General features: G+C 51.7%; 1 protein-coding gene across 2 annotated transcripts; it reads left to right on the forward strand.

Annotated features, from left to right (window-relative positions):
• Window positions 1-172: 172 nt before the first annotated feature.
• On the forward strand, window positions 173-27,713 carry LUZP1 (leucine zipper protein 1). Of its 2 annotated transcripts, none has more exons than XM_072355221.1 (4): window positions 173-288; window positions 19,231-22,456; window positions 24,323-24,487; window positions 25,214-27,713. In XM_072355221.1, the coding sequence occupies exons 2-4, from the start codon at window positions 19,331-19,333 to the stop codon at window positions 25,250-25,252; spliced, it is 3,330 nt and encodes a 1,109-aa protein (XP_072211322.1). In that variant the 5' UTR covers window positions 173-288; window positions 19,231-19,330; the 3' UTR covers window positions 25,253-27,713. The 2 variants fall into 2 exon arrangements, with proteins under 2 accessions (XP_072211322.1, XP_072211321.1); XM_072355220.1 differs by lacking the exon at window positions 173-288 and adding an exon at window positions 4,146-4,597.
• The last annotated feature ends 284 nt before the right edge of the window (window positions 27,714-27,997 follow it).

Raw genomic sequence — 27,997 nt, forward strand, 5'->3', positions numbered from 1 at the left:
AGCGGATCATCGGGCTGAGACGGCGGCGAAACTCCGCGTCGGGCCGGTACCGCCGAACCCCCCCCCCGACCTCCGCCCCGCCCGGCAGCGCCGCTCCCGCCCCCCGCCCCGCCGGGCCCCGCTCCCCTCGCTGTGACGTAGCGGCGCCGGGGCCGCCTCTCATTGTCAGCGCCCGGACCCGCCGCTCCAGCTCGGCCCCGCGGGCTGCGGCCGCCCCACTCCGCGCCGCGGCTGCCCCAGCCCGGCCCGTCCCGGCGGCCGCACGGCGGAGGCCCCGGCCTGGCGCAGGTAGGCGGGAGGGGGACCGGTGTGGTCGGCGTTGGGGCTGGAAGTGCGGACGGGCTGCACACGGGTGCCGCGGTCCCGGCCCGGCGGAGCTGCGGGGTGGGGAGGAATTCGAGGCATCCGCTTTGTCCGCGCTGCCAGCACGGCGCCTCGCGGGGCCGGGAACCGCGGCGTGGCGGCGGGGGGACCCCGAGAGGCGAGGCCGGGCCGGGCCGAACCGCTCCGCCGTGCCGGGACCTGGCGGGGCGGCCGCGCTCCGTCGGATCCTCCGAGCTTCCCCCAGCGGCCGCTTCGCCACGGCCGAGACGGAGCGGCCCCGGCGGCGCCGCCGCCTTCCTCCCGAGGCCGCCCCGCCGCCCTCCGCGCTGCCCTCCGCTCCCGGCCGGGACGCGGCGTTGCCGGCGCCGCTCTGAGCGCAGCCCGGTGTCCCGCAGCAGCCCGGAGCCGTCCGGAGGTTCCCGCACGCTTTGAGGCACGCGGGATTCCTGCGAAGTGAACCTCCAGCTTTCCTTTATTTATTTATTTGCTCCCTTTATTTCCGGCAAGTCCTCGTACTTCCTTTCCCGTCAATTGTTGGTGTTTCTGCATATTTCTTTTCTTTTACACCCGCCTTCCAAAACTCGCCCGCCTTTATTGTGTCGTTTAACAGCGTTCCCTTTGGGTTTTACTTTGCTACGTGTGAGCTTTCCCTCTGCCTTTGTTAAGCAGCGCTGCCCCTTCCTCCACTCCTTGCTTTAGCGCTGGAAAGTCTGCTCCCTTTTCGCCAGGCGCATTAAAGCACCGCACGTGGCCGTGCCGCAGTGCCGCTGTGTCGGGCGGTGGCCGCGCTCTCATTGCATTTCGTTTTCTAACGCTCCTTTGAAGCCTTGAAGCCCCGCGTTCAGGTGACCGTCCCGACTCCTTCGGCATGTCCCGACGAGGCGCACTTGGCTCGGATCTTAATGGGTGTGTGAGCGCCGTGAACGTAATAGCTAAAATCATTGGAAACGATACTCGTCATATACACGGTGTGGGGTTTTTTCTTGCTTCTGCAGCACCCAGTTGGAGCTGGGCAGCATCCCAGCCCCGCACTGCTGGGAAGAGCAGAAATAAGGTAAAAGGAGAAATGTTTTCACGGCCCTGGAGTTGTCTCAGGCGTTTGGGGCTTGGAAGGAGTGCAGTTCCTCACTCTGTGCCTGCAGCCTGTTGGCAAACACGTTTCTACCCACGGGATAGTGAACAGGGATAGTATTCCTCTGCCTTTCTGCTGTGCGTGTGAGCCCAAAGCCAGCCTTCCCTGTGTTGGGTGGTTGATGAAGCCCATGGTTCGGTTTGCAGAAGCACAGATTCCCCTCTTGTGTTGGAGCTGCTGTGTGAGGATGGCTTTGGTGCTCCCCGGGACCAGCTGGGTCCTGTACTCACACAACAGAACCCAATGCAGAGCTGGGATTGCTCCCGGAGGGCTAAATGAGGGCAATGGGATGTGGAAGGAAGTCCTCTGTAACCATGCTCGGGTCTGAGTGGCTGTTTAGCCTCAGCTTTCCCATCACCCTGTAAGCATTAAGACTTCCTCACTTCATTTCGGGTCAGCCAAGGCTGAGTTGGTTTGTTCTTCCCCACGGGTGATGGTGTGATGTTACCCTGGCACTGTGGTTGTGCCCATCTCTGTCCCACTGGGGGCGGTGGGCAGTGAGAAAACCAATGTGATGCAGTGTAACAGAGCCACATCACGGCATGGGATGGTGTGGGTGTCAGTGTTAAGCTGGAACGAAGCAAATCATCTTGTCTAGGAGGCCTTTTGCTTTGGGAGATTGATGTGATGATGGCGAGTTGTGGCAGCGTGTGTTCCGAGATGGCTGAGCTCAATGTGTGCCATTGCATTTTAGCCACCAAAATGCGGCTGTTTAGGCCTGGCTCTCCTTCTATCTCTGCCTCCGTGGGTTTTGGTGGTGATGCTGCCCTGCAGGGCCCTTATCTGCTGAGATTAGGGGTTGGAAAGGCAGTTCAGCCCTCTCTGTTCTTTAACCCTCAGCAGGGTGGAGTGAGATACACAGGTGCAACAAACAGCCCTGCCTGGGCACTGTGCACAGCAGCACGCACACTGTGCACGAGCAGTTCCTATTTCCTCCTTGGTAAAACAGGGCTGGTGTTATGTTGGTGCTGGCTCACAGGGGTTTTGCAGCAAGTTTAACGTTCCCATTCCCAAATGTTAGGGATTCTTATAGAAACACAATCCAGAAATGAAGCCCTCCCCCACCCCCAATCTCTGTATCACTGTCTGGTCCCATCCTGCCTGCAGGGATGCTCTCTGGGCAGGGAAGGGCAGCATGGAGCAAGGTAAGAATGATGCCAAGTGGCTGAAAATCCAGAGTGAGGATCTGATCCAGAGTCTGTGAGACCAGTTGTGCAAAGAGGGTGTTCCTGACAGCATGTGGTATTGCCACCTGTGTGCCTGTGTTTGCATCTGTACCACCACCCCGTGATCCCTTTGGCTGCGCTGCTGGAGCTGCTGCTTGCAAACTGTGCTGCCCACTCTTGGCTGAGATAGGCCTCGTGTTTAGAGCGTGTGAGTACAGACTTGTGTTCTCTTTGGTCCCAACAGTCCTGGCCCAACGTGCCAGAGCTTCCTTAGGTTCTGTGAACCTCAATGCCGTATCAGTCAGGGTCCGATCCGCTGTGCTGAATTTGGGTCAGCAAAACCCACTGGTACTCCAGGTGAGAGGGGCAGCTGCTCACATATGTTGTGCTCTGTGTGAGCTGCAGGCTGCCCTTCTGCTCCTTTGCTCCTTCCCATCACAAAGGGGACAGTGCAGGCCCCGTCCATCTTGCTGTATGCTTTGCTGATGTCAGCACCGTTCTGCATGCATGTTGCTAATTGATTTTTAAATGGTAAAGGAAGACATAGTTTGACCTCCCATACAGCCCGGGCTGCTGTAGTATCCAAACCTCAGCTAGTTTAAATCACTAACTTCAGATGCTTCTGAGGTTTGCAGTTTTAATTTGTGACCTTTGTGGTTCTGTGAGGGGCAGATGGTGAATGTGGTGGTGAATGAAAAACCCACATTTCTTGATTGGATTTGTGGTCGCCAGTTCAGAAGTGGGACAGCTCTCACTCAGACACCTGCAGGCACCTTTAGGGGCTGAGACCAGATGCATCCTTTGGTGCACGCTGCCAAAAGCAGAGCGGAGGGAGGAGGATGTGAGCACTGAGGCTTTCTTAGCCCTGGTAAGGAGCGAGCTTTGCTGGTTAATATTACAGACCCTGGAGCCTGGGGCTCATGTGTCAGCCTGCATGATAGGAGAGGAAGGAGTCTGCTGCTGGAGGAGGCGATGCAGGAGGGCTGACCTGTGTCACAGCAGCACTCCCAGCTCTGGGCAGTTGTTTCAGCTGATCTCTCAGGTAGCAGCTCTGTCCTAAGCTGAAAATGAGCCTTTCTACACAACCAGTTACAGCGAACACAAGCTCAAGGAACTCTTCAATGGAAACGTATTTGTGGACAGTGATAGGACAAGGGGGAATTAAACTGAGACAGGGGAGGTTTAGGTTGGATCTTAGGAGATTTTCACCCAGAGGGTGGTAATGCATTGGAACAGGTTGCCCAAGGAGGCTGTGGATGCCCCATCCCTGCAGGCATTCAAGGCTGGATGTGGCTCTGGGCAGCCTGGGCTGCTGGTTGGTGACCCTGCACACAGCAGGGGTTGAAACCAGATGATCACTGTGGTCCTTTTCAACCCAGGCCTTTCTATGATTGTCTTTATCTTGAATGTTTTACTCACCATGTTTCCCCCTGACAGCACACAGTAAGCCTGCAGGAAGGTGAAACAGCTGAAGGTGGTGCAGGGAGGGTTCCTGGTGTGATGCTTGCTGGCGTCAGCTCTGCATGCAGCACCGCACAGCTGGGAACGGCGGCTCTTGCTGCAGTGCTGCAACCTCCCGTGCTGCAGCAGCAGCTGTCAGGCTTTGTTTTCACCTCCATTCTCATCTATTTTCTGTAGAATGCTTTTCTATGTGTTGCCTGGGCTATAAGCTACAGCGCTGGCTTGTGGCTGCCCTGTTGGGTGACTTTGAGAATCACGGGCTGTGTTTCCAGGGCTGGAAGGAGGCTGCAGGAACTCCACGCTTGTGCCATCATCTGATCTCACTGCAGTGCCTTTGAGATAGATGCCTGTGCCTCACGTGGCTGCGCAGAGGGTTACCTTAAAGGAAAAAATCTGACGAAACCGCTTCAAGAACTTGTTGCTACACGTGATATCGTGGTGGAATTTACCGGAATAGAAAGGAGAATCCTGACCTGGGAGCTGGAAAGGAGTTGAAAAAGCATTAATTGCTCAGGTAGTGTGAATCATTTGGAAATATGTCTGTTGTTACTGAGGAACGATGATTCCTGTGTGCTGATACGTGGCTGTTAGTGCTGCGTTGGGCTGAGAATTTGGACTGGGAGCAGTGGAGAAATCCTCATGAAGCTTCTCACTTCACTGCTGGTGTAACATCCTGTATGGGCACCGTTTGGCTTTGCTTTATTGTTGTTGCATGTGTTTAGTGGCTTGAAATGAAAGTATCCTATACAATGTGGCTGTGTGCTCAAGTTTCTCTGCGATTTGGTTATAGAGTGTGGTGTAAAGAATCTGCACAAGCTCTTAAATTCTCTTGGAGTTGCCTTCATTTAGATGGTTTTGTTCAGTTGGGTTTGCTTGGGTTTTTGTTTTGCATTGTGCAGAGCATAGTAATGGTTTGAAACAGAGCTTCTTGCTCCCTGTAACAAATTGCTACAGATCCACTGTGCAGGGGGAAGGTGAGTGCAGAATGACTGTCAGCAATGTGAGAGAGCTCTGAAGCTGTGAGTTGGTGAAGGTGACCGAGAGCAATGCTGCAGCCTGCTTTGGGGGGGGGGGCGTTGGGGGCTGGCTCTTCATGTGCTGCAGAACTCAGGCAGCAAAGGTGAGCTTCTGGCAGCCAGGAGTGAAAGGTGGGTGTGAGATTGGCACGGGAGCAGTCAGACAGCAATTGCTGGGGGCAGAAAAACAGTCACCTCCTGTTGTCTGCTGTGGCTGTTCTGCAGTCCTGGGAAGCCTTGCTGTAGCAGGGAAGGGGGTGGCACTGGGGGGTGGGGAAGGTCCTGCACTCTGCCCATCCCTCCAGGAGCAGCAGTGGCCGTGAGCCCCCTCCTGAAGCTCTCTGCAGCAGGAACTGCCTCCTCATTCCCCACCAGTGGATCGACAACTGCTCACCTCTCAGTTCTGACAGAAGCACTCTTTGGAGCAGGAGCTGGACTAGGTGATGTGGGGCTTGGGATGAAGTTCACCACGTTACTGGCAACCTAAATGAGACAGAAAATGCAGATTTTTCCACTTCTCCTGTGTAGAAAGGAGCAGCTCAGGGCAGGAAGCCATGTGGTCCCATCTCAGTGCAGCCAAGGCAGTCCTTCCTTCCTGTGGAATATCCGTCCTTCAGCCCAGGCAGTGCAAAGGGAAAGAGGACACCGAAAGAGCAAAGTGGGAGTTGTGTGTGGTTGGCAGCCATGCCCAGCAGTGCTGGAAGGAGACCCTCTGCTCCCATCTGGGATTAGGTTTGGTTCGTCACTCTCTGCTTCTTGTGAGAAAAGCACGTGTCCTCTCTTGGCTCTGGTCTTATAGGATTGGATTCAGAGAAATTAATGCTTGGCATTAAGCCTGCCCGTTCTCTCATTAGCATCTTGTGTAATGCTTGCAGGAGCGTGAGTGCTTCGAGAGCAAAAGAATTTGTCCATCTTTTGTCCCAGGCCATCAGATGCCAGTGGGCTTCAAAGCCATAAAGGCAGACTGCCTGGGAGCTGCCTCTTTCTTGTCCAGAGGATGTATCCGGACTGTTTTGTTGCAAGAAACTGCAAATTTGAAACAAAGTTTTCCTATGATAACCATGAATGGATGAGAGCATCTCGAGCCCTTTTAGCTTTGGCTTTATGAATGTGAGGTTTACAGGAGCTGGGTGAGCTTTAAAGTTGTATTCAGTCCTTTGGGAGAAATACCACTTGGCACCTTCCTGCTGGACATTGCAGCCTGTGTTTCTGGCACCTGAGCAGCTTCATGGTAGCAAACAGCTGGATGTCAGGGAGGATCTTTTCCCTGGGTAAATCTGGCTCCCCAGTGGCAATCCCTGGCAGCAGGGGATGCGCTTTCTGCAAGCTAACAGAGTAACCCTGGTACCTTTCTGCACAGAGGGATCAGAGGCCACATGTCCTCTCCTATATTAAGGAAAATCCCAGCAGTCCCATTCCAAAGAGGGGCAGGGACCCCGAGATCCCCTTTTGCCTCAAGCTGTGGGGAATGTGCTGGGTACCATCATCCCCCCAGTAGAAAAATTGCTTTGGAAAAGCACCAGCATGCCTCCAAAAATGCTGCTCTGTTCAGTGTGCTTCTCTGCATTCTTTTCTGCTGTTTGCAGCATCTTATTCATCTTATTAGTATCTGAATATGAATGTTGAGATCAATTTGTTTAGGTCACAACAGCTACAAGTGTACTCTCACAGAGGCATAAAAGTTCCTTCAAAAGATCCCACTGTCATCTGTTTGTAGAAGTTATTTTACTTAGTTGGTTTTCTTGTTACCTGAGGGTATTTTCAGCAGTAAATTGAATACAAAAGACTCCTGTTAGAGTCCCCCAATCTACCCAGCTGCCTTCATTGCATAAATCACATTTAAGAGGGTGACGTGAGCTCCTGAATCCCTCCTTTTGTTTGACTTCACTCTTTGCCAGTGAACAAAAAAGGTGGATCATAAACCTATGGGTGGGGGGTGAGCTCAGGGCCATCATAAGGAAGTCCTGGGTTGTCATTACGTGTGGCACAGCCAGAGGACAGCGTGCCCTGAATTGTGTTGGGTGATGGTGAAGGATTCAGAGGTTATTCCTGGCGTGTCTCAGTAAAGGCCCAGCCAGCCTGTATTGAACAGCTGTGAAACCCTTTTTGGTTTTGTTGGGTATTTTTTTGCATCAGGTGAACCTGGCACAAATGACTTTGGGAGGAATGGCTGCTCTTTGTTTGCTTTGTGGGTTTTTTTTCTTTTTTCTTTGCAGCATGTTTAAGTCACTGCCTGCAGTTGAGAATCTGCTTGGTGTTCCTGCCCCATCTTGTTAGGCTGCATGGTGTGGTCCTGGTGGCATTGCCTCCTGCTTAGCATGGTCCTGATTGCATTGCCTGCAGCTTTGTGTGGTTGTAGTGGCTTTGCTTGCTGTTTTACATGGTCCTAGTGGCATTGCCTGCAGCTTTCTGTGGTCCTGGTGGCATTTCCCACTGCTTTCTTTGGTCCTGGTGGCATTGCCTGCAGCTTTCTGTGGTCCTGGTGGCATTGCCCACTGCTTTACGTGGCCATAGTGACCTTGCTTACTGGTTCACATAGCCCTGGTGGCATCACCCACTGCTTTGTGTGGTCCTGGTCTCATTACCTGCAGCTTTGTGTGGTCACAGTGGCATTGCTGACTGTTTCACACGGTTCTGGTAGCATTACCCACTGCTTTGCATGGTCCTGTTGGAGATGAGGCTTTCTGGGCTGTGCTGCAGAGCCCTTGAGCAGGCAGGGGAGATTTAGGAACAGCAGCCAAAATGATCTATTAAAGTGGAGCGTAGGTTTTGTGGATTGCAAAAGGAGCAGCAGATAGAAGACGGTGCTGCAGAGCTCTTGTTGCTGTGCTGGTGGCTCCCTGACACAGCTGAAGGATGCTGCTGGTGCAGGGGAGCAGTGGTGTAACCTAACCCAGCCTTCATGCCAGAGGAGTTTCAAATGGCTGACCGCTTCCTCCTCCTCTCTCTGTACCATTAACCCCTGGTGTTCCTCCACTGGCTGAGCTGAGGAGCTCAGCTTTGTGCTGCTGAGCTGTGCAGTGCTGTCAGGTGGATGCACATGTGTGAGCTGATGCAGGCTGCCATAAGGGCAGCCCCGCTGCAGGGAGGTTACAGCTCAAACCAAGTCTTAAACTCTGTTTCTCTCTGGGAGTGACAGCTGCTGCACCCATCACCTAATTCATCGTCCCTGGCTTCTTCAGGATGGCCTTCCACCTGAATTATTGCTGATTACAGCCTTCATCCAGCCTACACATTCCAGCTGCCAAAGCAGGTTGGGGCAGGAGCTGTGCTGTCTGGACATCCCAGTGCAGTATCCTAAATGGGTGAAAGCAATGCGTTCTGGCTCTGTGAGTGTTGGATTTACACCAGGTGTCAGCAGGCAGCCAGGGACTGTTTTCCTTGGGGACTGTGTGCCCTAAAGAGGGAAACCCCCAGCGACAGCATCTTCCTGGAGACCTGAGATTTGAATGTGCTTTGAATTCTGACTGTAATGTTGAATACCCCGCTGGTGTTGAGGAGTGCTGGAGGACTGTACTGAGCTATGGGTCACTGCTGTTAGTGCTGCTTTGTGCTTACCCATGGCACGGCCTGATCTGCCCCGTGGTGCCCAACCTACTGGTCTACCTGGGCTGAGGAATTGTCCTCCTAAATAACTCCTATTTATTTCCATGGAAACTGTCCTGTTCTCCCCTTGGGGTTCTCATCCCACAGCACTTGGCCTTGGGGCAGTATCCTGCAGTATCCTCTTTGGTGTGCAGGAGAACCACGGCCGCTCTGAGGGGCCATTCATCCACAGCCTGAGGCAGCAGCTTGGCATGGGATGAACAATTCTCTGTCTGTGCTGGCTGCTTCTTTTTTCTTTCTTTTTTTCTTATTCCTTCACTACTTTTTTACTGATTTAAATCTGTGAAGGGTGTCTGGACTCTTATGCTGATGGCACAGCTTTAAAAGGGGTGAACATTGGGCATGTGAATGCTGTCCAAGGAGATGGGCTGTTCCAGCACAGAGCTCAGCCAGAGTCCAACCTCACACCTGACAAAGGGACTGAGCTGGAAGGGGTGCCAAGGGACCACCCCTTTCCCCCCTTGCCTACAAGGCAAGACTTGGCCCAGGGAGATGCTCAGCCTGGCCTTGGATCTACTTCTCCTGTGTGTCAGGGTGATGTGCTCTGGGCTTGCCATCCCTCTCAGCTTTGTGGCATCTCTACCTTCTCAGTCTCCATTCCACTCTTTATCGTGCTCCATTAATGAGCCTGCTGAACTGATCACCGCAAAGGAGTTGCAGTAGGAAAATGTATGAATGGGAATGCCAGTTTAAGTAGTCAGCACAGCTTTGAATTCGTATGGCCCGTTTCTTTGTCTTAACAAATGTGTGTTCTTCCTACTTCAGAAGGCCAAACACCACATCGTTTTAGAGATGAGAAGCTCCCTTGCTCCAAATCATTTTCCTTTGGGAATGTTGAGGCAAGTTAGCAGGATTTTGTGTTGCTCTTGCAGATAAGCAGAGTCTTGTTCATTGAGGTTGGCATAAAACTGCTTAGTATATAAATAAATAAATGCAAATTAGGCTGTTAAATAACCTGTTGACAGCTTTGAGTTGGGACATGACTGTTCCCTCCATGAAGTTGTGTTGCTGCCTCCTTGTAGGGCCTCCGTGCTTCAGGCAAGTGTTGAGTCAGAGCCCTTCTGACACAGCAGATGCTGAATGACAAGGAAAGGCGTGTGGAGCTGCCCATGTCCACCTTCACATTGTGTTTTCAGGTTGTTTGGCTGCACACAGTGCTCTTGGGATTGGAAGGAAAAGAGCACGTCAGCTGGGTTACCTCGTGTAACAGCTATGGGACCAGAGAACCTACCAGCAGACCTGGCTGTGGTTTCCCTCACTTTACAGCTCTCCCTGCACTGTGGCCAGTGTGTGGGTGAGATAAGCCTGTTCTTCACAGTGTGCTGTTGTGCAATGTGGGATAGAAGGCTTTTCCCTCTGGGAGAGGTCAGGAAGCAGAGCACAGCTGCTGCTTTGCACTGAAGAGAGCAGAGACCTACCAACGAAGGGCCACTACCCATGGCTCCCATCTGAGCCTTAAGCCTTGTTTCCCCTGGTGCCCAATGCAGATTTGGTGGGACAGATGTTCTCCTTGTGTCTTTATTAGCTGGGTTCACCTTCCCTACCTGAAGCCATTACATTGCTCCTGGATCAGACCACAGTTGTATCTGGCTCAGTGTTTCTGCAGTGGCCAAGATCAGGGCCTTGGGGAACTGGGTGGATACAGGGCAGATCTGCAGTATGTGCCGTGTGCTCTTCTTTGTGGCTCAGGCAATTAAAGAGCTGGGTGTTACTTCTGTAGATCTATTAACCCTCAAGAGATGTCTCTTATACAGCTTTATCAGTCTGCCTCGAACCAATATAAACTTGGAGCACCCAGTGCCCCGTGGCAGAGTCCAACAATTATCTGCATCACAAGGAGCAGCATCTCTTCTTGTTTGTTGTGATTACAAAGGCAGTGAATATTTGATCCTTATCCCTCTTCTCCAGACCATTCATCGTTTTATAGCTCTGTCATATTCCCCCTGAATCATTGCGTTTTCCAGGCGAAGCAATTCTCATCTATCAGCGAATCCCTATACTTTTAATGATCTCTGTTATATATCTTAACTCTCTAGAGGTCCCTTCCAACCCCTATAATTCTGTGATTCTGTGATTCTGTGGGACCAGAACTGCTATAGACTATCAAACGGTACCTCTTTGGGTGGACCAGCTGGAAAAAAAAAAGCCTGCAAAGTGCTGTTTTCCTTCTGGAGCATTGCCATTCTGTTCCAAATGCTCCTTTATTTCGGTGGTGTATGCAGAACAGCACTGAAAATGATCCAGAGGAAAGGAGCACCTCTGCTATGGAGAAGGGCTGAAGGAGCTGGGGGTGCTCAGCCTGCAGAAGTGAAGGCTCTGGGAGACCTTGAGGGCTTTCAGTTCTCAAAGAGAGCTTACAGATAGGAGGAGAGCGACTTCTTTCCTAGTCTTTTAATGATAGGACAAGGGGAAAGGTGGCTCTGCTTTCCAACCTTGTGGCTTGCCTGGGCTGCATATAAAATATATTCTATGCTCAATGTATATAAGTAACAAGATGTCTTAATTTTTTTTATGTTCAAACATAAGAAAAGAGAGTAAAAAGAGGAATGGGATGTGTGACCCCGTAGCTGTGAAACTGATGCATTAGTGCCTGGTTTGGTGGCAGTGGCTGCAGCTCTCAGGGTGTTCTCGGAGGTTTCTGATGCAATTTCATTCTTCTTGGGCTTCATCCTTGAAATCAGTTGTTCTCAAATGGATGCACAGAGAACAGAGTTGCAGGTGTTTCACTGTCACCCTGCAGGCACATTGCTGTCCTGGCTTCAGACACAAGCTGGGGGTGACGTGGAGCTTCCTGCTCCATGGGAGCATGGCCCTGCATGCTTCCTTTTTCCAGAGCTCTGCTCTTCCCCAGTGTTTGTTCTTTACTGGGAGCTGGCAGCTCGTTGGATGGCATTTGTGTGCCAGGGGCAGCACCCACACCCACTGGCTGCCTGCCTGTGCTTTGGTTTCTGCATAAAGCAGATGGTGCAGCAGACGCTGTAGTGCAGCGCAGGCAGCAGCGATGGCACCTCCCCAAGCTGTTCCTGCGACGGGTGTAAAAGAGCTACAAAACTTCCCTTTCACTACTGACAAACTTCAGTGATTTAAGCGAGGAAACCACAGTCATCCCCGTATTCAACAGAGTTTGTGTGGAAACATCTCGAGCCTCTTGGCCAGTCGAGCTCCCGGAGCTGAAAGGAGCGGGTTCTGCAGAGGTGCTGGTTTGGATAGGACCCCAGCACTCCTTCAGGAGAGCAGAGTATACCACGGCTCAGATGATGTGTGAAGAAACATACAACACCCTATAATTTGCGTGCCGGTGGAGATCTTTCATTGCATGTGTGGTTCTCAGCTACAATGCTAAGAATGTGGAGGTTAAAGTTGCCTGTGTCTCATGAGCACAGTGATGCAGTGTACTCGGTGTTGATCTTGTTTGGTGTATGGTGGCAGGGATGCCTTTCCCAGCTCTGCTGGGTGATAAACTGCTTGGGTTGCTGCTTTGGGGCACTGTAGCCTGTATGTGTTACGGCATTTCTCAGTGTTAATCCTGACTGTGGGGCAAGGCTGACCTTATCTGACCTGGATAGCTGTTGAGAATGGGACAAAAAAGAGCCTGAGAAGACAGATCTACTGGATCAGAGTATCCGAAGGCAGCGCTGAGCTGGGGCCGCTTTCCCCATGCAGAGTGCTGCACTGCCAGGTCTGTGAAGTGCTGGAGAGTTGCCCACGTGGTGTTTGTGAAATGAAATGTGACAGTAAGGTTTGTTTGTGAGGACAAGTAGCAGCATGGGGCATCGAGTGCAAGAGGAAAAGCATCTTCCTCCAGTGCACTAAGGGGCGTTTTCTCAGAGCTGTGAGGAAGACAGCTTGGCCTGCGGTGTGACACGATCAACTTCTGTGCCTGCCCATAAAGAACTGTTGCTGAATTGAAATAGGAGGGCATTGTAGAGCTTCTTGAAAGAGAGAACTTACCTGCTTCATGTGCGAGGCATCTTTTGATACCTGGCAGTGAGCAGCACGCTGGGAGGATTTGCAAGTCCTGTTTTGTTTCTGTGCAGGAGCTCCAGATTCCTTGATGTGGGGCTCCCATTGCAAGAACACTGCACAGCTGGGTTTGGTGCTCGTGTAGGATCAGCATTATGGAAGGTGCTTTACTCAGTGGCTGAAGGCTCAGCTCTGCTTGCAGTGAGCTTTGACTCATGGATGTTCTGGGGATTAGGAGAGCAAAAGCAGAGCTGCAGCTGTGCAGAGAAGAGCAGTTCCCTGCTGGGCATGGGGAAGCAGCAGAGACTGTGCTCCAGCCCCGGCACTGCTCTGAGCACCTACAGATGTTGAGCAGCTGAGGAGGCTGCAATGCTCTGCTCCTTGCAGGCTGCCAGCTCTGCTCCTGGAGCAGGGGAAATCATTTTGCACTGCAAGGAGATGGGAGTGTGAGTGCAGGAGCCGTGACAGTGACGCAGCAGATCCTCTCTGCAGCCGCAGTGCTGCAGTCCCCACCATTTGCTGTAGATGCTGTTCAGGGTTTTTGTTTTAGTCTCCTTGAACACTGTGGTTATTTTTGGCTGCTGTCTCATCATTTCACATGTCTAGCATTGCGTTAGTCAATGTTAAACCGCTTCCAGATTGTCTCTCTTGCTGTGGCTTTGAGAATTCCCTCTTCCAACAGATGCAGATCCTTCCAATGGGCAACCAATCGGTGCCCCAAAATGCAGACATCCCTACAGGTCACTTGACGTTCTGCCTTTGTGTTCAATGGGGCCAGGGATGCCCCTCTAACACACTGTGTGAGCAAACACATCATCTGCTGGTTTCCAGCACAGTGTTGGATGCTTGTGGCTGGCGTGCAGGAGTAGTGACACATCGCAGTCCTGGTGGGCTCTGACTAGTTCTTGTTTAGTCTATCTTTTATTTTATATTGCTTTTGGGGTGGTTTTTTTTTTTCTCCTGTTCTCACGTCTGCATATTGTTCTGTGGGGTCAGGAATTGGACGCTGGAAGGAGCTCATAAAAGGCAAAATCATGTTAAGGCAGACTTCCCTTCCGTCTTTAGCTGGCTCTGGCCATAGTATCCTTATCTGCAGCAGCTGGTGACACCCATGTCCCTTTTCTGTATGAGTGGCAGCGATGTTTTGCTTCACAAATGAGAAATGACACACTGCGCTCCTCCCAGCCTGTCCCACCCTGAGGCAGGGAACAGAAATCCCACCACTGCTCTCATCACATTGAGTGATATACAGACACCAATCAGAAGTGTTACCACGTCTGAATGTGACACATTTGAATGAAGGAAGGTAAGTTAGGTTAATGCTTATGGGAGGTGTTAGGTGAGGAGCACGTCGCGTTCACGCTCCCTTGCATACGCATGCAGCACCAGAAACCCTTGAGTTAAAACAACAGATGCTTATGCACACAGATTCCAGCAAACACACCTGCCCTGTGCTTTGGGTAGAAATGTGCCAGAGTGGAGTCTGATCCATTTCCCACCCACTGAACCTGTTTGGCCATTTGAGGCTGCAGAGAGGAATCCCCTTACTGCTTACTGCCCTGTTTTGCTGATGTGTCTGTAGTGAAGTCCTTAGGCCTGCAGTGACTGCAGACTGCCCAGCCTGCTGCCTCGCGTTGCCTGAGGCTCCCGTTCCCCAGGTGCGCACAAACACTCCCAGCATTGTGCTCAGTGCAAAAATCCACTTCCCACGGGTGTTCTGAGTAATAGCTGAGCAGAAAATAGAGTGGGGAGGATCTGAGCTCACCCTGAGCATCTGGGGAGGAGGAGGAGGAGGAGGGAGGAGTACCAGGTGTGTGCTCCATCAGAAGAATGTGGACAACAATCCTGTGCTATTTCTCCCCAGAAAATGGACCACATGTGAACTGGGGAATGCAGCAGAGCTCAGGTCTGCCAGCGTGGTGTACCCCCAAGGACTCGAGCTGCAGTGGGGTGAATTGTGATTCTTGGCTCCAGTTATTGCTGTGCTTGAAGCTGTTGACTTTGTATTGCCTGTGATGAGTGCTGCTGTCTGATTACTGAAAGCTGCTCCAGCTTCAAGAGCAGGAGAAATGAATGAAAGGCTGCAGGCTGAGGCACAAATAACTCTCTCTCATCTTTAGGATTGGCTAAGCCTGAAATGTGGGGTATGGGATGTGCCACTGCCTCACAGTGGTGGGTGCTGTAAGAGGTTCAGTGCCAGAGGTGCTCATACAAGATGATGGAGCCCTTTAACTTGCAGTGTGTCTGTCTGGGTAGCTGTTGTTCTGTCGCAGTTCCTGACGTGAAACACGGTTATCTCCCAGTTCATGAAGTGCGTCAGACATGGGATGTAAATACATCGCTCAGTATTGCATTCAAAATAACACAAGTTCTATATATCTGCTGAGTGTTGCCTACTGGTCAGTCCCTGGAGCTGCAGCAGTGCATGGGCTGCTTCTGTGGGTAGCAATTCTGCTGTGGCCATTTGTGTGTTAGCAGCAGCGTTTGACCTCAGTTTATGAGCGATTCATAGTGCTCTGTTTAACTGAGCTGTCCTTACTGTGTTTGCCACCATCTCCAATTTTTGCTGTATCCTTTTCAGGCTGGCAGTGCTGCTTGGAGGTCTCTCACCGTTCCTCAAAGCAGGACCAACTTCAGGCAGGCCCTACAGATCACGTTTTATCTCCATTAATTCCCATCAGCCTTAGAAACTTTGAATAAACTTAGAAATGTGCATTTATTTGTGCTTGTCCTCTGTTTAGGTTTAGTTTGCAGGCACTGGTGTGAGTCCAGGCTTTGTAAGCAGTTAAAGATATGGTAGAAGAGCTCTGGCAGGTACGAATTTCTTCGTAGACGTTGCTTTTAGTCTTTTTCTTCCCCTTATTAAGGTAAACACATCGAGCCTCTTGAGTCATTGGTAATAAATCGCATCAGTTTTGGAGGGCTTTGGTTGTCCCAGGGCTTGGTGTGGAGCTCGATATACCTCCCAGTGATGAAGATGTCACAACCCTTCAGGGACCCAATGCCAGTGTTTGGCCAGTGGTGACAATAAATTGGTCCTATGGACAGCAGCTCTCCAGCTTATCCCCCACCTCCCAGGCTGCAATCAACCACGGGCCTGCTGAGAGCACACTGTCACATCATCTAGGTTATTAGAAAGACATTAAACACCGTCAGCTCCCGAGGGCAGCCGCTAGGGATTCATTATTGCACGTTTAAATACAGCTCAGGTTCCAGGTTGCTCAAAGATGTACTCGGCAGGTTGTTCAGGACATTGAAGGCAGCGTGAACAGGAGAAGGCAGAGCTTTAAAACAAAGTGTAAGGATTCTGTCACAGAAGGAGGTGCTTTCTGCCAAACAAATGCTTGTGCACCAACTTGCAGTGGAACGAGGTGAGTTAAATCTGAATTATCTTTAATGTGCCATCACAGAACCCAAACCTGGTGCAGATTGGAAGGCGTTTCTGAGTCCATCTGGTCCAACCTCACCTCTCCAGCAGGGTCACCCAGAGCTGCTGGCCCAGCAGTGACAGCTCCTCTCTAATGAGGAAACTCCACTGGGCAACTTATTCTATTGCTAAATCTCATGCACACTAAGGATGTTCCAGTCTGTGCCCATTGCTTCTTGTCCTGGCACTGGGCACCACAGCCTGGCCCTATAGATAAGGACCATGTCCTATGGATGGCTCCGTGTCCTTCTCATACTGCTTACTCTTGGGATGTCATCAGACCAAACCAGCCAGAGACCAGATTTATGAGAACGTTTAAGCAGCAAATAATATTTTCAAGGTGTGAATGTGCCATTTAAGTTCAGTTGCAGTTGATTTAAGCAAGACTGTCTTGTAAATCTTGTTTGCTTTTTGGTTGCTTATTTGCATGTATCAGTGCCGTATCCTCCCTTCTGGATGTTACAATTCAGTACATCTTTTGACTTGTTGCTTTGCAGATTGCTTTGAGGAAGCAGGTCTTGCTCTGCTGCATGCTTTGAGCACTACTATGATTCTGTGATACTACTGTGCAGTTTGATGGTGGGTTTTGCAGGTGGAGATCTATGGATTCCCAGTAATAGGAGGGCAGTATATATATATGCAGTATAAAGAACTGGAAGGTCTCTGATAAAGGTGTAGGGAACTGGGGCACATTATCTGAAGCCTTCTAGAAGGTGCTCTTAGAATGAAAGGATTGAATGGCCTCTGAATATGCTGTTGTTTGCAGGATGCGACCAACTCTCATCTATAAACTTTGTGGTAGTGTGAGTTAAAGCCAAGAAGTCTCAGCTTTTCTCTTAGAAGGACCAAATAGGTTCATTTTCTTAGTGCTTGTTTAACCCATAGAGCCCATCACCAGTGTAGCTGGAGATCTGAAGGGTCCTGCTGACCATGGGGAAGCATACTGCAGTACATGTATACCTCTGATACATCCTTGCTTTGTAAGAAAGAACAACAGAAGAGGAAAATAGATGCAGGGACCCAGAAAAGCAGAAAAATAGAAGAGCTGAAGAGGGGAGAAGTGAGGATTTGGGTAAGAAAGGAATGCAGAGGGGGAGCAGAATAGAAGATTAGAGAGGATATAGTTAAGAAAGATAGGCACTGGAGGAGAGTAGCAAAATAAAGGCAGGGAGGATATAGGTGAGACAAGAGATGACAATGAGAAGACAAGAGAGAATACTTGGAAGACAGAAGAGCAGAGGAGGAGAATGGGAGAGTGTATAGAGAAGACAAAAGGAGAAGAGAGGATACAGGTAAGGGAGAAAAGCAGAAGAGGAGAACAGCGGATACTGTCAGATGGAAGAGCAGAAGAGGAACAGACTAGGAGAGAAGAAAGGACACAGGTGAAACAAATGCAGAATTGGACCGAAGGAGGTTCGAGCTCTGCGGGAACCAGCTCATCAAGGAACTGAATCAGTTTAACGAAGGAACTGAGTCAGTTTAAGGGTGGCTCACCTACAGTAGCACATCCCTTCCAGCAATCTGTGCCCAGAACCTCCTCGTGGAGACTCCCATCAGCTCCAGGTCAACACGTGGGCACTGCTGGGAGTCCCTCACCCAATCCCACGTCCTGAAGGCGGCTGCTGAGCCTGAGCTGCTTCCTGACCAGCGCCTGGCATGGCGTTAACCATTAACTCCCTGCTCCAAGGCACGATGGGAACACTGTTGTTTTTTAGGGCACTGTGAAATTGCTTTGTCCTTTCCTGTGACATTCCGGTGACGTTTCTTGCTGGGATCCTGCCTGGAGCTGAGCAGCCTTTCCTGTTTGCAGCTGAAGGAGTCGGCCACTCAGCAGAGCCGTGGGGCCACGTGGCCTTTGTGGTCTGAGTTGTCCCTCAGCAGAAGGACTACAGGCTGTGTGCTACACACAGGAGGTGCTCGGGGTGCATTTGGTGGGTGCCCACCCTGTGCAGAGGGTCCCTGTTTGCATTGCAGGCCCCTCTGCCCATCAGGAAATGAATCAGCTTCGATCAAAGGTTTTGTACTGGGGCACTGCAGTCTCCTTTCCCGGCGCTGTCTCCTCCCCACATCCTGCTCTTCACCTCTTGGCACTGTGAAATAGGAAACTCCGGAGTGTTTCCTCTGCGGGGAGTTTCAGCAGAAATGCTGGAGCCACGTCCTGCTTGGAGGCAGACTGCTGAGCCAGGGCATGGGTCTGAGAGCTGCACTCACCTCCCCTTCAGCCCAGAAAGCCAACAGTACCCTGCGCTGCATCAGCAGAGCGGTGGCAGTGGCAGGAGGGGGTTGTACTCTCTGCCCTTGTGAGGCCCCATCTGGAGTATTGTGTACAAGAGAGACATGGAGGTACCCAAGGCCATAGATGGGGCCCTGGGCAGCCTGGTCTAGTGGGGGGCAATCAGCCCATGGCAGGGGCTGGGGCAGTTGTGAGGTCCTTTCTTACCCAACCGTCCTCTGATGATTGTGTGCTTACATTAGCCCTTGTATGTGCAGTGCATAGCTGGGATCTATCTCAAGCCCAGGATGGTTGAGTGTTAATGCCCGCAGTCAGAGGGGACTTCTTATCCTTCCATCAGCTGTCCTGACCCACTCACATTGTCCTCAGCTCTCAGTAACCCTGCCCTGCCAGCTCTGAGCTGGGAAGAGAGTTGCATTTACTGCATCACCTCTTGCCAATGTGTTGAAATTGCTGCTCCTTATCCCTGGCAACAGGGAGTAGAAAGCGTGAGTGCTTGCAGCTGCTGCCTCCTGGGTGCATGAGTGGGTGGCAGCTGAGGGCACTGATGGCTTCTGAAAGAGGAGGGAGAAACTCAGACCTTCACTGACACAGCATCCTTGGGATGTGACTGCAGCTCAGGTAAAGTTGGATACTGAGTGACCTGGGTTGCAGGAGGGGTGCTGCAAGTGATGGGTGCTGCAAGTGATGGGTGCTGCAAGTGATGGGTGCTGCAAGTGATGGGTGCTGCAAGTGATGGGTGCTGCAAGTGATGGGTAGTGCTGGCTGGCAGCAGCTGTCCCTAATTAGCACTCAGATACATGTTTCAATAAGACATAAAACACATTTGCAATTAATTTATACAGTGAGAATACGTGTATTCTGAGCTCTCGTATTCACGTTAAGCATTTTGTTTCTTTCAGGTTGAGTTGCCTCTCTTCAAAGGAAGTATAACACACCGGAAACGCGCGTTAAGCACTTGGAATCAGCCAAGCTTCCATCTCAGAGGAACAGAAAATAAACATGGCAGAATTTACAGGGTATAAGGAAACCTCCAACCGGCACCTGCGGTTCAAGTTGCAGAGTCTGAGCCGCCGCCTTGATGAACTGGAAGAAGCAACAAAAAACCTCCAGAAAGCAGAGGATGAACTGCTTGAGCTCCAGGACAAAGTGATCCAGGCAGAAGGCAGCAATTCCAGCATGCTGGCTGACATCGAGGCCCTGAGGAAAAGGGTGTTAAAGATTGAAGGCAAGGATGAGGAAATTAAGAAGGCTGAAGAGCTTTGCAGGTTAATGAAAGAAAAGCTGGAAGAGGAGGAGAGCCTCACCCGAGAGCTGAAGGCAGAAATTGAGCATCTGCAGAAGAGAATGGCAGAGCTGGAGAAACTGGAGGAGGCCTTTGGCAGGAGCAAGAACGACTGCACGCAGCTGTGTCTGAGCCTCAACGAAGAAAGGAATTTGACCAAAAAGATATCTACGGAGTTAGAAATACTCCGAGTGAAAGTGAAAGAACTGGAAGCATCCGAAGAAAGGATGGATAAAACCGAGCAGAGCTTAACGGGTGAGTTAGAGAAACTGAAGTCTCTGGCACTGAGCTTTATCAGTGAGAGAAAACATTTCAATGAGAGAGAAAAGCAGAATGAGAAAATAATCCAGGAGCTCACGCTGAAACTGGAGCAAAACAATAAGCTGAACAGGGCCGATCAGACCAGAAACTCATCCAACCTGCTGGAAAGGTCATCAAACAATCTCCTGGATAGAAATGATCTGAGAATTGAAGATGATTTGACTTCTGCATTGCCCTCTAAAGAAACCAGGCGGAAGGGAAGCGTAGATTACCTGAAACACGTGGAAAATGAAAGCAGGAATAAAGCGGAAAACCAAAAGAATAAAAACCAGGAAGACAACAAAGTGAAGGATCTCACCCAAGAAATCGAGAGGCTTAAAACTCAGATCAAACATTTTGAATCCTTAGAAGAAGAGCTTAAAAAAATGAGAGCCAAAAACAACGACCTGCAAGACAGTTATTTGAGCGAGCAGAATAAAAACAAACTTCTCGCCGGTCAGTTGGAGGAAATAAAGATGCAGATAAAGAAACAGAAAGATCTGGAGAACGGAGAGGTCGAAAATGAAGATGCAGGTTTCTCTAGCAGGGGGAAACATGACAGAGCTAAATACAGAGTTGTTGCAGCAGATTTCACAGCTGCCAAGCACAAACCAAGGGAGGTTTCGCCCCAGCAGCGCCGGGAGAGAGTGAGAAACAGAGATTTCTCCTTCAGCAATGACAGCTCTGGCCACGGTGGTAAGCAGACATCCAGCCCGAGCTTAATGAGCAGGAAAGCAGGAAAGGCATCGGGTGCTCTTGGAGATGCTGCTGCAACAGATATGAAAAGACTGGAAGAGAAATGTTTGGTTTCCACTTTTTCGTCTGGTCAGAAGGAATCTTCCTTCACGCAGAACGAGGGGAAGAGATCCAAAGAGCAGCCCTCTGTCCTCAGCCGTTACCCCCCTGCTGCTCACGAGCAGAAATCTTGGAAAGCACCTTCCAAACCCGTTAGTGACCTGAGATCCAAGGCTGAAAAACCATCTCAGACAACCCGCGGCAGCTGCCAAACCGGCGCAGACACACGGGATGAAAAGTCATGCAGAGGGGAATCGGTGGCTTCGTTAGCTGAGAAGCTGAAGGCAAATCAGGGTGAGGTGAGCGATGCCGTGGGGGACACGCAGCCATCCAGGGGGCACTGCTCCTCTCCCAACGGCGTGGCCACCGCATACAGGTGCCACATCACGGCAGCAGAGTCGGACTCTGTTGGCTCTAAGGCAGAAGAAGCAGCGAATGCTTCGACTGCATCACACCGACAGCCCTTGGAGGGAAGGGCTAAAAGAGCAATTGCCCCCCAGGAAAAGGAACTCACAGATGCGTCACTCGAAAGCTTGAAAGCGTCACCGCTAACGAAGCGCTCGCATCGCTCCAGGAGTCAGGAGGATATTCTGCAGATCCTTAAGGAGGACGCAGAGCAGACTGCAGCAGCAGGCCATGTAAATGCTGGCTTAAAAGCAGACTCCAAAACCATCCGGAGTAGTCACGAGAAACTTAATTCAGACGAAGAAACAGGGAGGAGTAAAAAAGCAAACGCTCCGTCGGAGTTTGAGCCAAGGAAGAAAACCAATTCCAAGCAGTTCTCTAATTCCAGGGGAGTTTTCAGAGCGTCTCTCTTTGACAATGACAAAGGTGCTGCACACGACGAGGACTCCTCCAAGTGTGTAAAGCCATCAGATGCCGACACTGGAGGACTGAAATCCAGAAGGTCGTTCAGCCCAAGAGAAGCTCTGAGATCCAAAGCCATCATTAAACCCGCCATCGTGGAGAAGGACATGAAGGCCATCATGGGAGGTGCCGTCACCGAGACAGAGTCAGAAAAGCAGAAGTCTGTTGTTAAAGCGGTCACAAATAAAATGACGAGCAGTATCACCATCTTCCCTTCTGAGCCAACAGTTCCAAGGCCCAGCACGGACACGGCAGGAAAGGAAAGGCATATCACCACCAGCAACATCAGGGTTGCTCCAAATGAACCCACCCCGATCACGAACAGCCTCCCCCAACCTTTTGAGGTCTCAGTGAATAGAAATGCCCTGAAATTAACTGAGGCCGACAGAAGCGGAGACGCGGTGCTGAGAAGTAGAACAGAAACGATGGTCTCCAGGAGCAGCATTGTGATCAAAGCTTCTGAGCCCCCCGAGAAGAGCGCTGAGCTCCTGTTGGACACAGCCAGCTCCAGGAGCCACGGCTCTTCAGATTCCATCTCATCTGAAACCAAACACGTCACTCTGAGAAGTTCCTGGAGAACAAGGCAAGGCTTACATTCCCTGGAGGACTCTCAAGTAAAAGTGGAGAAAAACTCCGCTCCCAGCCCTACAAACGCATGCAGGTCTTCGGTGGATCTCTCAGAGATGGAAGGGAACAGCACACGAACAAACTCCATGGAGCAGAGCTCAGCGAGGAGCGGTGCCACCCCCAACTCCTGGAACGCCCCTGAGATGGGCTCCCGAAGGACCAAAAGTAACTTAAGTGCATCCGAACTGGTGACACGCAGGAACTACACCAGTGATCCCAGCACGGCTTCCCCATGGCACCGCACCACGTTACCTGTGAGTGTCCCCGTTACGCGCTCTTTGCCTTGTGATAATGACTTAATTACCTATTTGGTCTTGCCCAGATCAGAGCAGATAGGTCCTGCTGTGCTTTTCAGCGTGGCTTTGCATGGCACGGTCAGCTTGGAGTGGCACTCCAGATGGGGAGATGAGACGTGAGTAGGGGTGTCCCTCAGGTAGTGCCATGTGGGAAGGGCTGCACATGCAGAACCAGAACTGCTGGGCTCTGGTCTGGAAGCGCTGTCTGGGCATCCTCCCAAAGAGGAGCCATGTGATAGGGCTGGTGACAGAGGGGGCAAATTCACAGCCAGGTGACAGCAGCACTGAGGAAGACGAGGTGGTGGCAGCGTGTGAAATTGTTCCACTTCTTTGGCAGTGCCAAACACAGAAGCATTTGTACCATTTGCTTGGCAGTGGCTGTTGCCTGGCGTTGCAGTGTGCAGCTGGACCTTCCAGATGTATCTGGCCATTAATCCATCAGAGAACAAAGACATGGTGGTTGGCATTCATCAACCTCAGTGAACAACCCAAATCTGCTGTATTGAAGGGAGCACTGGGGAATGGCATCACCCCCTCTGCTCGAGGCAGGTGATGGAGACGTGTGTGCAGCCCCATTTCTATCCCACCCATAGGAGTGAGGTTCCAGGTGATATCTTCTCCCTGGCCATAGCTCCTCATGTGCCACAAGCACATTGGACTTCTCTTCCATGAGTCCAGGCAGGTCTCCTTTAGCATAATGACAGCCCTGGGCTTCCCACTGGCCAGAAGTGGCAAACCACAAACTTGCCTTGCAGCTCAGTAGGTCCCTCCTTGCAGTGATTCCTGCTCTGCCTCACTGAATTTCATCCTTCATTTTTCTATTGCTGATGTAAAGAAGCCATTGAGGGAGCTGTGTGAGGCAGCAGCAGCTCTGAGCAAGACAGAAGCAGCAGTTCTTTGGGGGTCTGCTTGGGGTTAGTGCTGTAGGATCAGTGCTGGGGCTGAGGTGCAGCTGGAGGAGCTGCTCCCTCTGGTGCTTGCAGCCGGAGCTCCAGAGAGGGCCGTGGAGATGCATCACCTCCTGCTGTTATTCCCTTGGGTTCATCAAGCTGATCAGCATCCTTACAGTAAAGGATGCCTCCCTTCCTTGCTGTTCCAGGCACACAGGAGCAGGGCTGAGCTTTGTCCTCCATCCCTCACAGTGCAATTCCCCCACGGCCTTTTGTCCCACATGAGTGCAGCTGTGTTTCCCTGAGCAAAAGGTGAGTTCAGCATCACAGGGAGCTCTTTGTGACGTGCCTTACAACGTGCTGGAACTTGTGTGTGACAGAGCCATCAGACGAGGTTTTCCAGCCCAGTGGTGGCGATAACAGGCACTGACATCTGCTGTTCCCAGGGAGCTCACAGCAGAAAGCACAGCTGCCCCAAATGGCCCCAAGGCAGAAACTGTGGGCACCTGGGTCCCATGGGGGTCCTGTGCCAAGAAAACAGATTCAGGACCGGCTGCCCCTCACCTGTGGGCTCAGACTCACAGTTAATAAGAGATTGCTTCAGTCAGCACGTGAGGGGTTCCTGCTGCCCACATCCCCTCCTGGCTCACCTGGACCTGCAGTGCTGTGGGCCCAGGGGTTGAACTCAGCCCTGTGTGTGCTCATGGCCGAGCGGAGGGTTCAGCAGCCAGAAGTTGAGGCTGTAAATTATGGGATGGATTTAACAAGCCTCTGGGAGGTGACGTTTAAGGTGAGGACATTCTCAAGCTGAGCTGGCAGCTTTGGTGCCCTCCTGCCAAAGGGAACTGAAACACGAGCTCATATTGCAGGTCAGGGCTGGGGAACCCAGAGCCACAGACATTGAGTTCCAATTCTCCTGTTTTATTTCCTGCAGGATGAAAGCAAGGATTTTGTCTCCAGTTCCAGAAGAAAACAGTACGGCTCTTCTGAGTTCCTCTCGCAGGCTGATACAGTGGGGAGAAGGACAGTCCTCCCCTCGGAGCTGCAGGACCCCACATCCAGCCCCAATACCCCAGCAGGGCTCCAGGCAGAAGATCAGGTACGTGAGATCCAGGGAGAAATGGGAGCTCCAAGGCATGAAGCCAAACCGACCTCCTCTAACACAACCCGCTTGTCCACATCAGGGTGAAGCTCTCTGGAGAGCAATGCTTCCCAGAGATGGAGTAAATTAATTAATTACTAATTGCCTATAATGGGGAAAAAAAGTAGTGTCTTATTCTAGATTCATTCGGCCAGGGAATAAAAAGCTCTGCCCTGAGTTATTCCCAGCAGTGTGGTTTGCAACAGGCAACGAGGGGTCATTGTGTTGGATAACCAGGGACTCCCTTTCACTGCATGGTTTGACAGCAAATAAAAGCTTGGCTGAGCTCAGGTCAGTGTAACACGCTGTTATTTGTCAGCTGGTTGCACTGCCTGCGCTCAGTGCTGTGCCCTGCAGGCAGCCCATGGCAGATGGGCTCCATCTCAGCAGCACTGGCAGGGGTTGTTCATTGCACTTCCCACATTGCCAGCATAGCAACAGGTGCTGAGTGTGCTTACATGAATAAAAGGTGATGGTGAAAGCATGTGAGGGACGGCAGCGATGGGTCAGTCTGCTTTGGGCTTATTCCAATGTAAACCCATGAGGGAGCCAATGACTTCCAGACTCCTCCTGCCACCATCCTCCCACTGCAGCCCCACGGTCCCACTGGCTGATGGTGATTGCGGTACCTGTCCCCACAGCCCCAGGTCCTGGCAGGTTGTGATGCTGTGGGTTCATTTGCAGGGTGCTCCCCGTGTTGGCCGGCCGACGTCCCGGAGATGAGCTGTGCTCCCCTTCCACCAAACCAACACTGCGTAACAGAGACAGGACTGTACTGAGCTCACGGGTGTCGCCTCTGTTTGTCACCTCTCCAGAAGCTTCAGCCAGCCAGGAAAGAGTTTTCTGACACCGTTTGTGAGGTACAAGAGCTTTACCAGTGAATTTCTTCCCTCGTTGCTGAAGAGGCAGCTGCAGAGACTTTGCTCAGGGGACTCCCACTTCTCACCTCTGTACCTGCAATCCTCACCTCCTCCATAGGACACAGCTCTGTCTCCGTATGGAAACACAGACTTGTGTACCAGCCATGCTTGCAAACAGAACGAAGGTACTCCTTGGACCAGAGAGAACTCGCCAGTCACCCACAGACAGATGAGATGCAGGAGGTTGCACCCTGTGACTGCAGCTGGGATGGCCGCCCTGCACAGCACTCGGCCCCTCCAGGAGCCCAGCATCTCCAGTGCAAACCTCTGCTCACACTCCCCTGCATTCCCGGCTGTAGGTGGGACAAAAAGTGCTCTCTGGTTGTTTGACACACTAACAGGGCAGGAGGGCAGAACAGCTTTAGGACCAGCTTCCCCCCTGTTGCCGTCCCTGCGAGGAGCTGCGCATGATCTGCTGACAGCAGCTGAGCTCTGATGCTCAGTGATCACTGCACCAACCCCACAGCAGCGCACACAGCAGCAGATCTGCTCCTGGTTTGGCCCCATGGGGGATGGGGGCGCTTTTTACCCACAGCTTTATGGCCATCGTGCTGCATGGCAACAAATCCGCTGCTCGCTCTGAGCTGCTGAGATACAGGGATGCAGGAAGGAAGGCTTTTCTCCTAGTTGGAGAAGCAGGATGTCCTTGTTCCTTCCAAATAGAGGGAAAGCAGCAGGACTGGAGCCCAGACTGAGCTCCAAGGTGGCTGTGGGGCAGCCCCAAACTTGCTCCCCACCACTCAGGAACCCCCACCTGGCACCTGGGTACAGCTCATACAGCCACCAAGCTCAGATGGCAGCAGTGCTGGGGTCACCCCCAGCTCCACACAGCCATAAGGAACCACATATCACACCACGGCAGCTCTGTGCCCCCTCCTTCCCCATCATGGGCTGCTCCTCCCAGCAGGGCTGGAGGGGGAAAAAAAGGTTATTTTTGGGGTCACACAAAAAGCTTCTGGTTTCCTTCCAGCAGTTACAGATGTTATCCCAAATCTGTTTGGTTTTTCTTGAAGCATTTCAGTTTATTCTGTTTCGAGATGCAGCAGGACGCCTCATGAGGCAAAAAAGGCTTTTAAATGAGTCCCAGGGCAGCTCTAATCGACCTAAATTAGGTTTAATTATATCACGTGCTCCCTCCTACTGCTCCGTGGGGTGGGAGGAGAGGACTGCAAGCAAAACAGCCCCAAACCCAACAGCTGAACTGAAAGAAAGAGCAGCTCTGCTGTTCAATGTGCTGCGTTCCTCCTCCCATTGCCTGCAATGCTGGCCCTGAAATGCTAAAAACAGATGATGCACCGATGGAGCAGGAGGGCAGCACCACATTGAAGGGGAGGACGGCTCCGAGCTGCTGCTCCCCATTGCCAGCCCTACATTTTGCAGCACAGACCTCCGGCTCCCAGCTCTGTATATAGAGGTGCCAGCCAACCTCATTGTGCCACGGTTCGAGGAGGAGAACCTAAAGATGGAGAGAGGGGCTCAGCCCCACGACATGGCGAGTGCAATAGGAGCTGACTGGACGGCGATGACTTCAGGAAACACGACGTGTTGCGACTCAAAATTGCACACTTTTTTTTCCTTTCCCCCTTTCTTTTCTCCTGTAAAATAGTCTATGTGTAAATATTGCCACCACGGAAGAAATATTTGTAATTTTAGCATATAAATATGACGGGCTTTTAGAGGAGCCCAGGGTCCAATTCCAAAGGTGTAAATGTATTTGCTGAGCCAGCAAAGGAGCCACTGCAGCGTCCCCACTGCGCTCTGATGGAGACCCATCCCCACACAGCCAGCAGCTCTGCAGGAGAGCAGAGGGGATGGGGCGCTGCTCCCGGTGCTGTGGATGGAGTGAGGATCATACAGGCATTGCAGAGCAGCCCCCAGCTCCGGCCCCTGGCACAGCACGGGGTCCCAACCCGGGGCCACCTCTGCTGGCAGTGAAGTTCTTTGCTGCTGGAGCTGATGGAAAGGACCCGGGTTGGGGGGGGGACGGCGCTTGGGGCTGCATGGAATGTATTTTTAAAGAGGAAAAGTATATATATATATATATATAAAATAATAATAATAATCTATTTTTTTGTATTTGCAGACATAGATTTGGGCTGGGGCGGCTTAGTTAGAAGGCAATAAGGCAATAAAATGTTTTCATAACCACAGAGCCAAGGGAGCAGCTCTCCCCCCTGCTCCGCTCCCCCCTCCCAGTGCTCGCAGTCTGCATGCCACCTTGTAACCACACTGCTCTGCATGTCTCTCCTGACTCGAACGCTGTCAGCTCTACAGTATATAACCAATAAAACTCTTCTCTTTTTACCTGTCTGTGGTGTGGTCCATACAGCGCCTTGCAATGGGGCCGTCTCCTTCTGCAGTACCATCTGCAGCCAAACCCAATCCCACTGCAGCCCCCATTGCCCACCCTTAGGGCTGCCACCTCAGCCAGAGAAGTGGGTGGTTGGAGGTGTGAGCACAGTATGGGCTGACAGCTGCTGCACTGCTCTGCTCAGCCACGAAGCTTTGCTGCTCCATCATCGACAGCCAATCACATCTTGTTTTGCTG

Source organism: Excalfactoria chinensis, chromosome 22, assembly GCF_039878825.1.
Source record: "Excalfactoria chinensis isolate bCotChi1 chromosome 22, bCotChi1.hap2, whole genome shotgun sequence".
Taxonomy (NCBI): domain Eukaryota; kingdom Metazoa; phylum Chordata; class Aves; order Galliformes; family Phasianidae; genus Excalfactoria; species Excalfactoria chinensis.

Excerpts from the sequence above, each read along its gene's own strand:
- LUZP1 (XM_072355221.1), top strand. The coding sequence starts at position 19,331 with ATGGCAGAATTTACAGGGTATAAGGAAACCTCCAACCGGCACCTGCGG. Across the intron at positions 22,457-24,322 it reads GGCACCGCACCACGTTACCT|GATGAAAGCAAGGATTTTGT; the intron begins GTGAGTGTCCCC and ends TATTTCCTGCAG. Across the intron at positions 24,488-25,213 it reads GGCTCCAGGCAGAAGATCAG|GGTGCTCCCCGTGTTGGCCG; the intron begins GTACGTGAGATC and ends GTTCATTTGCAG.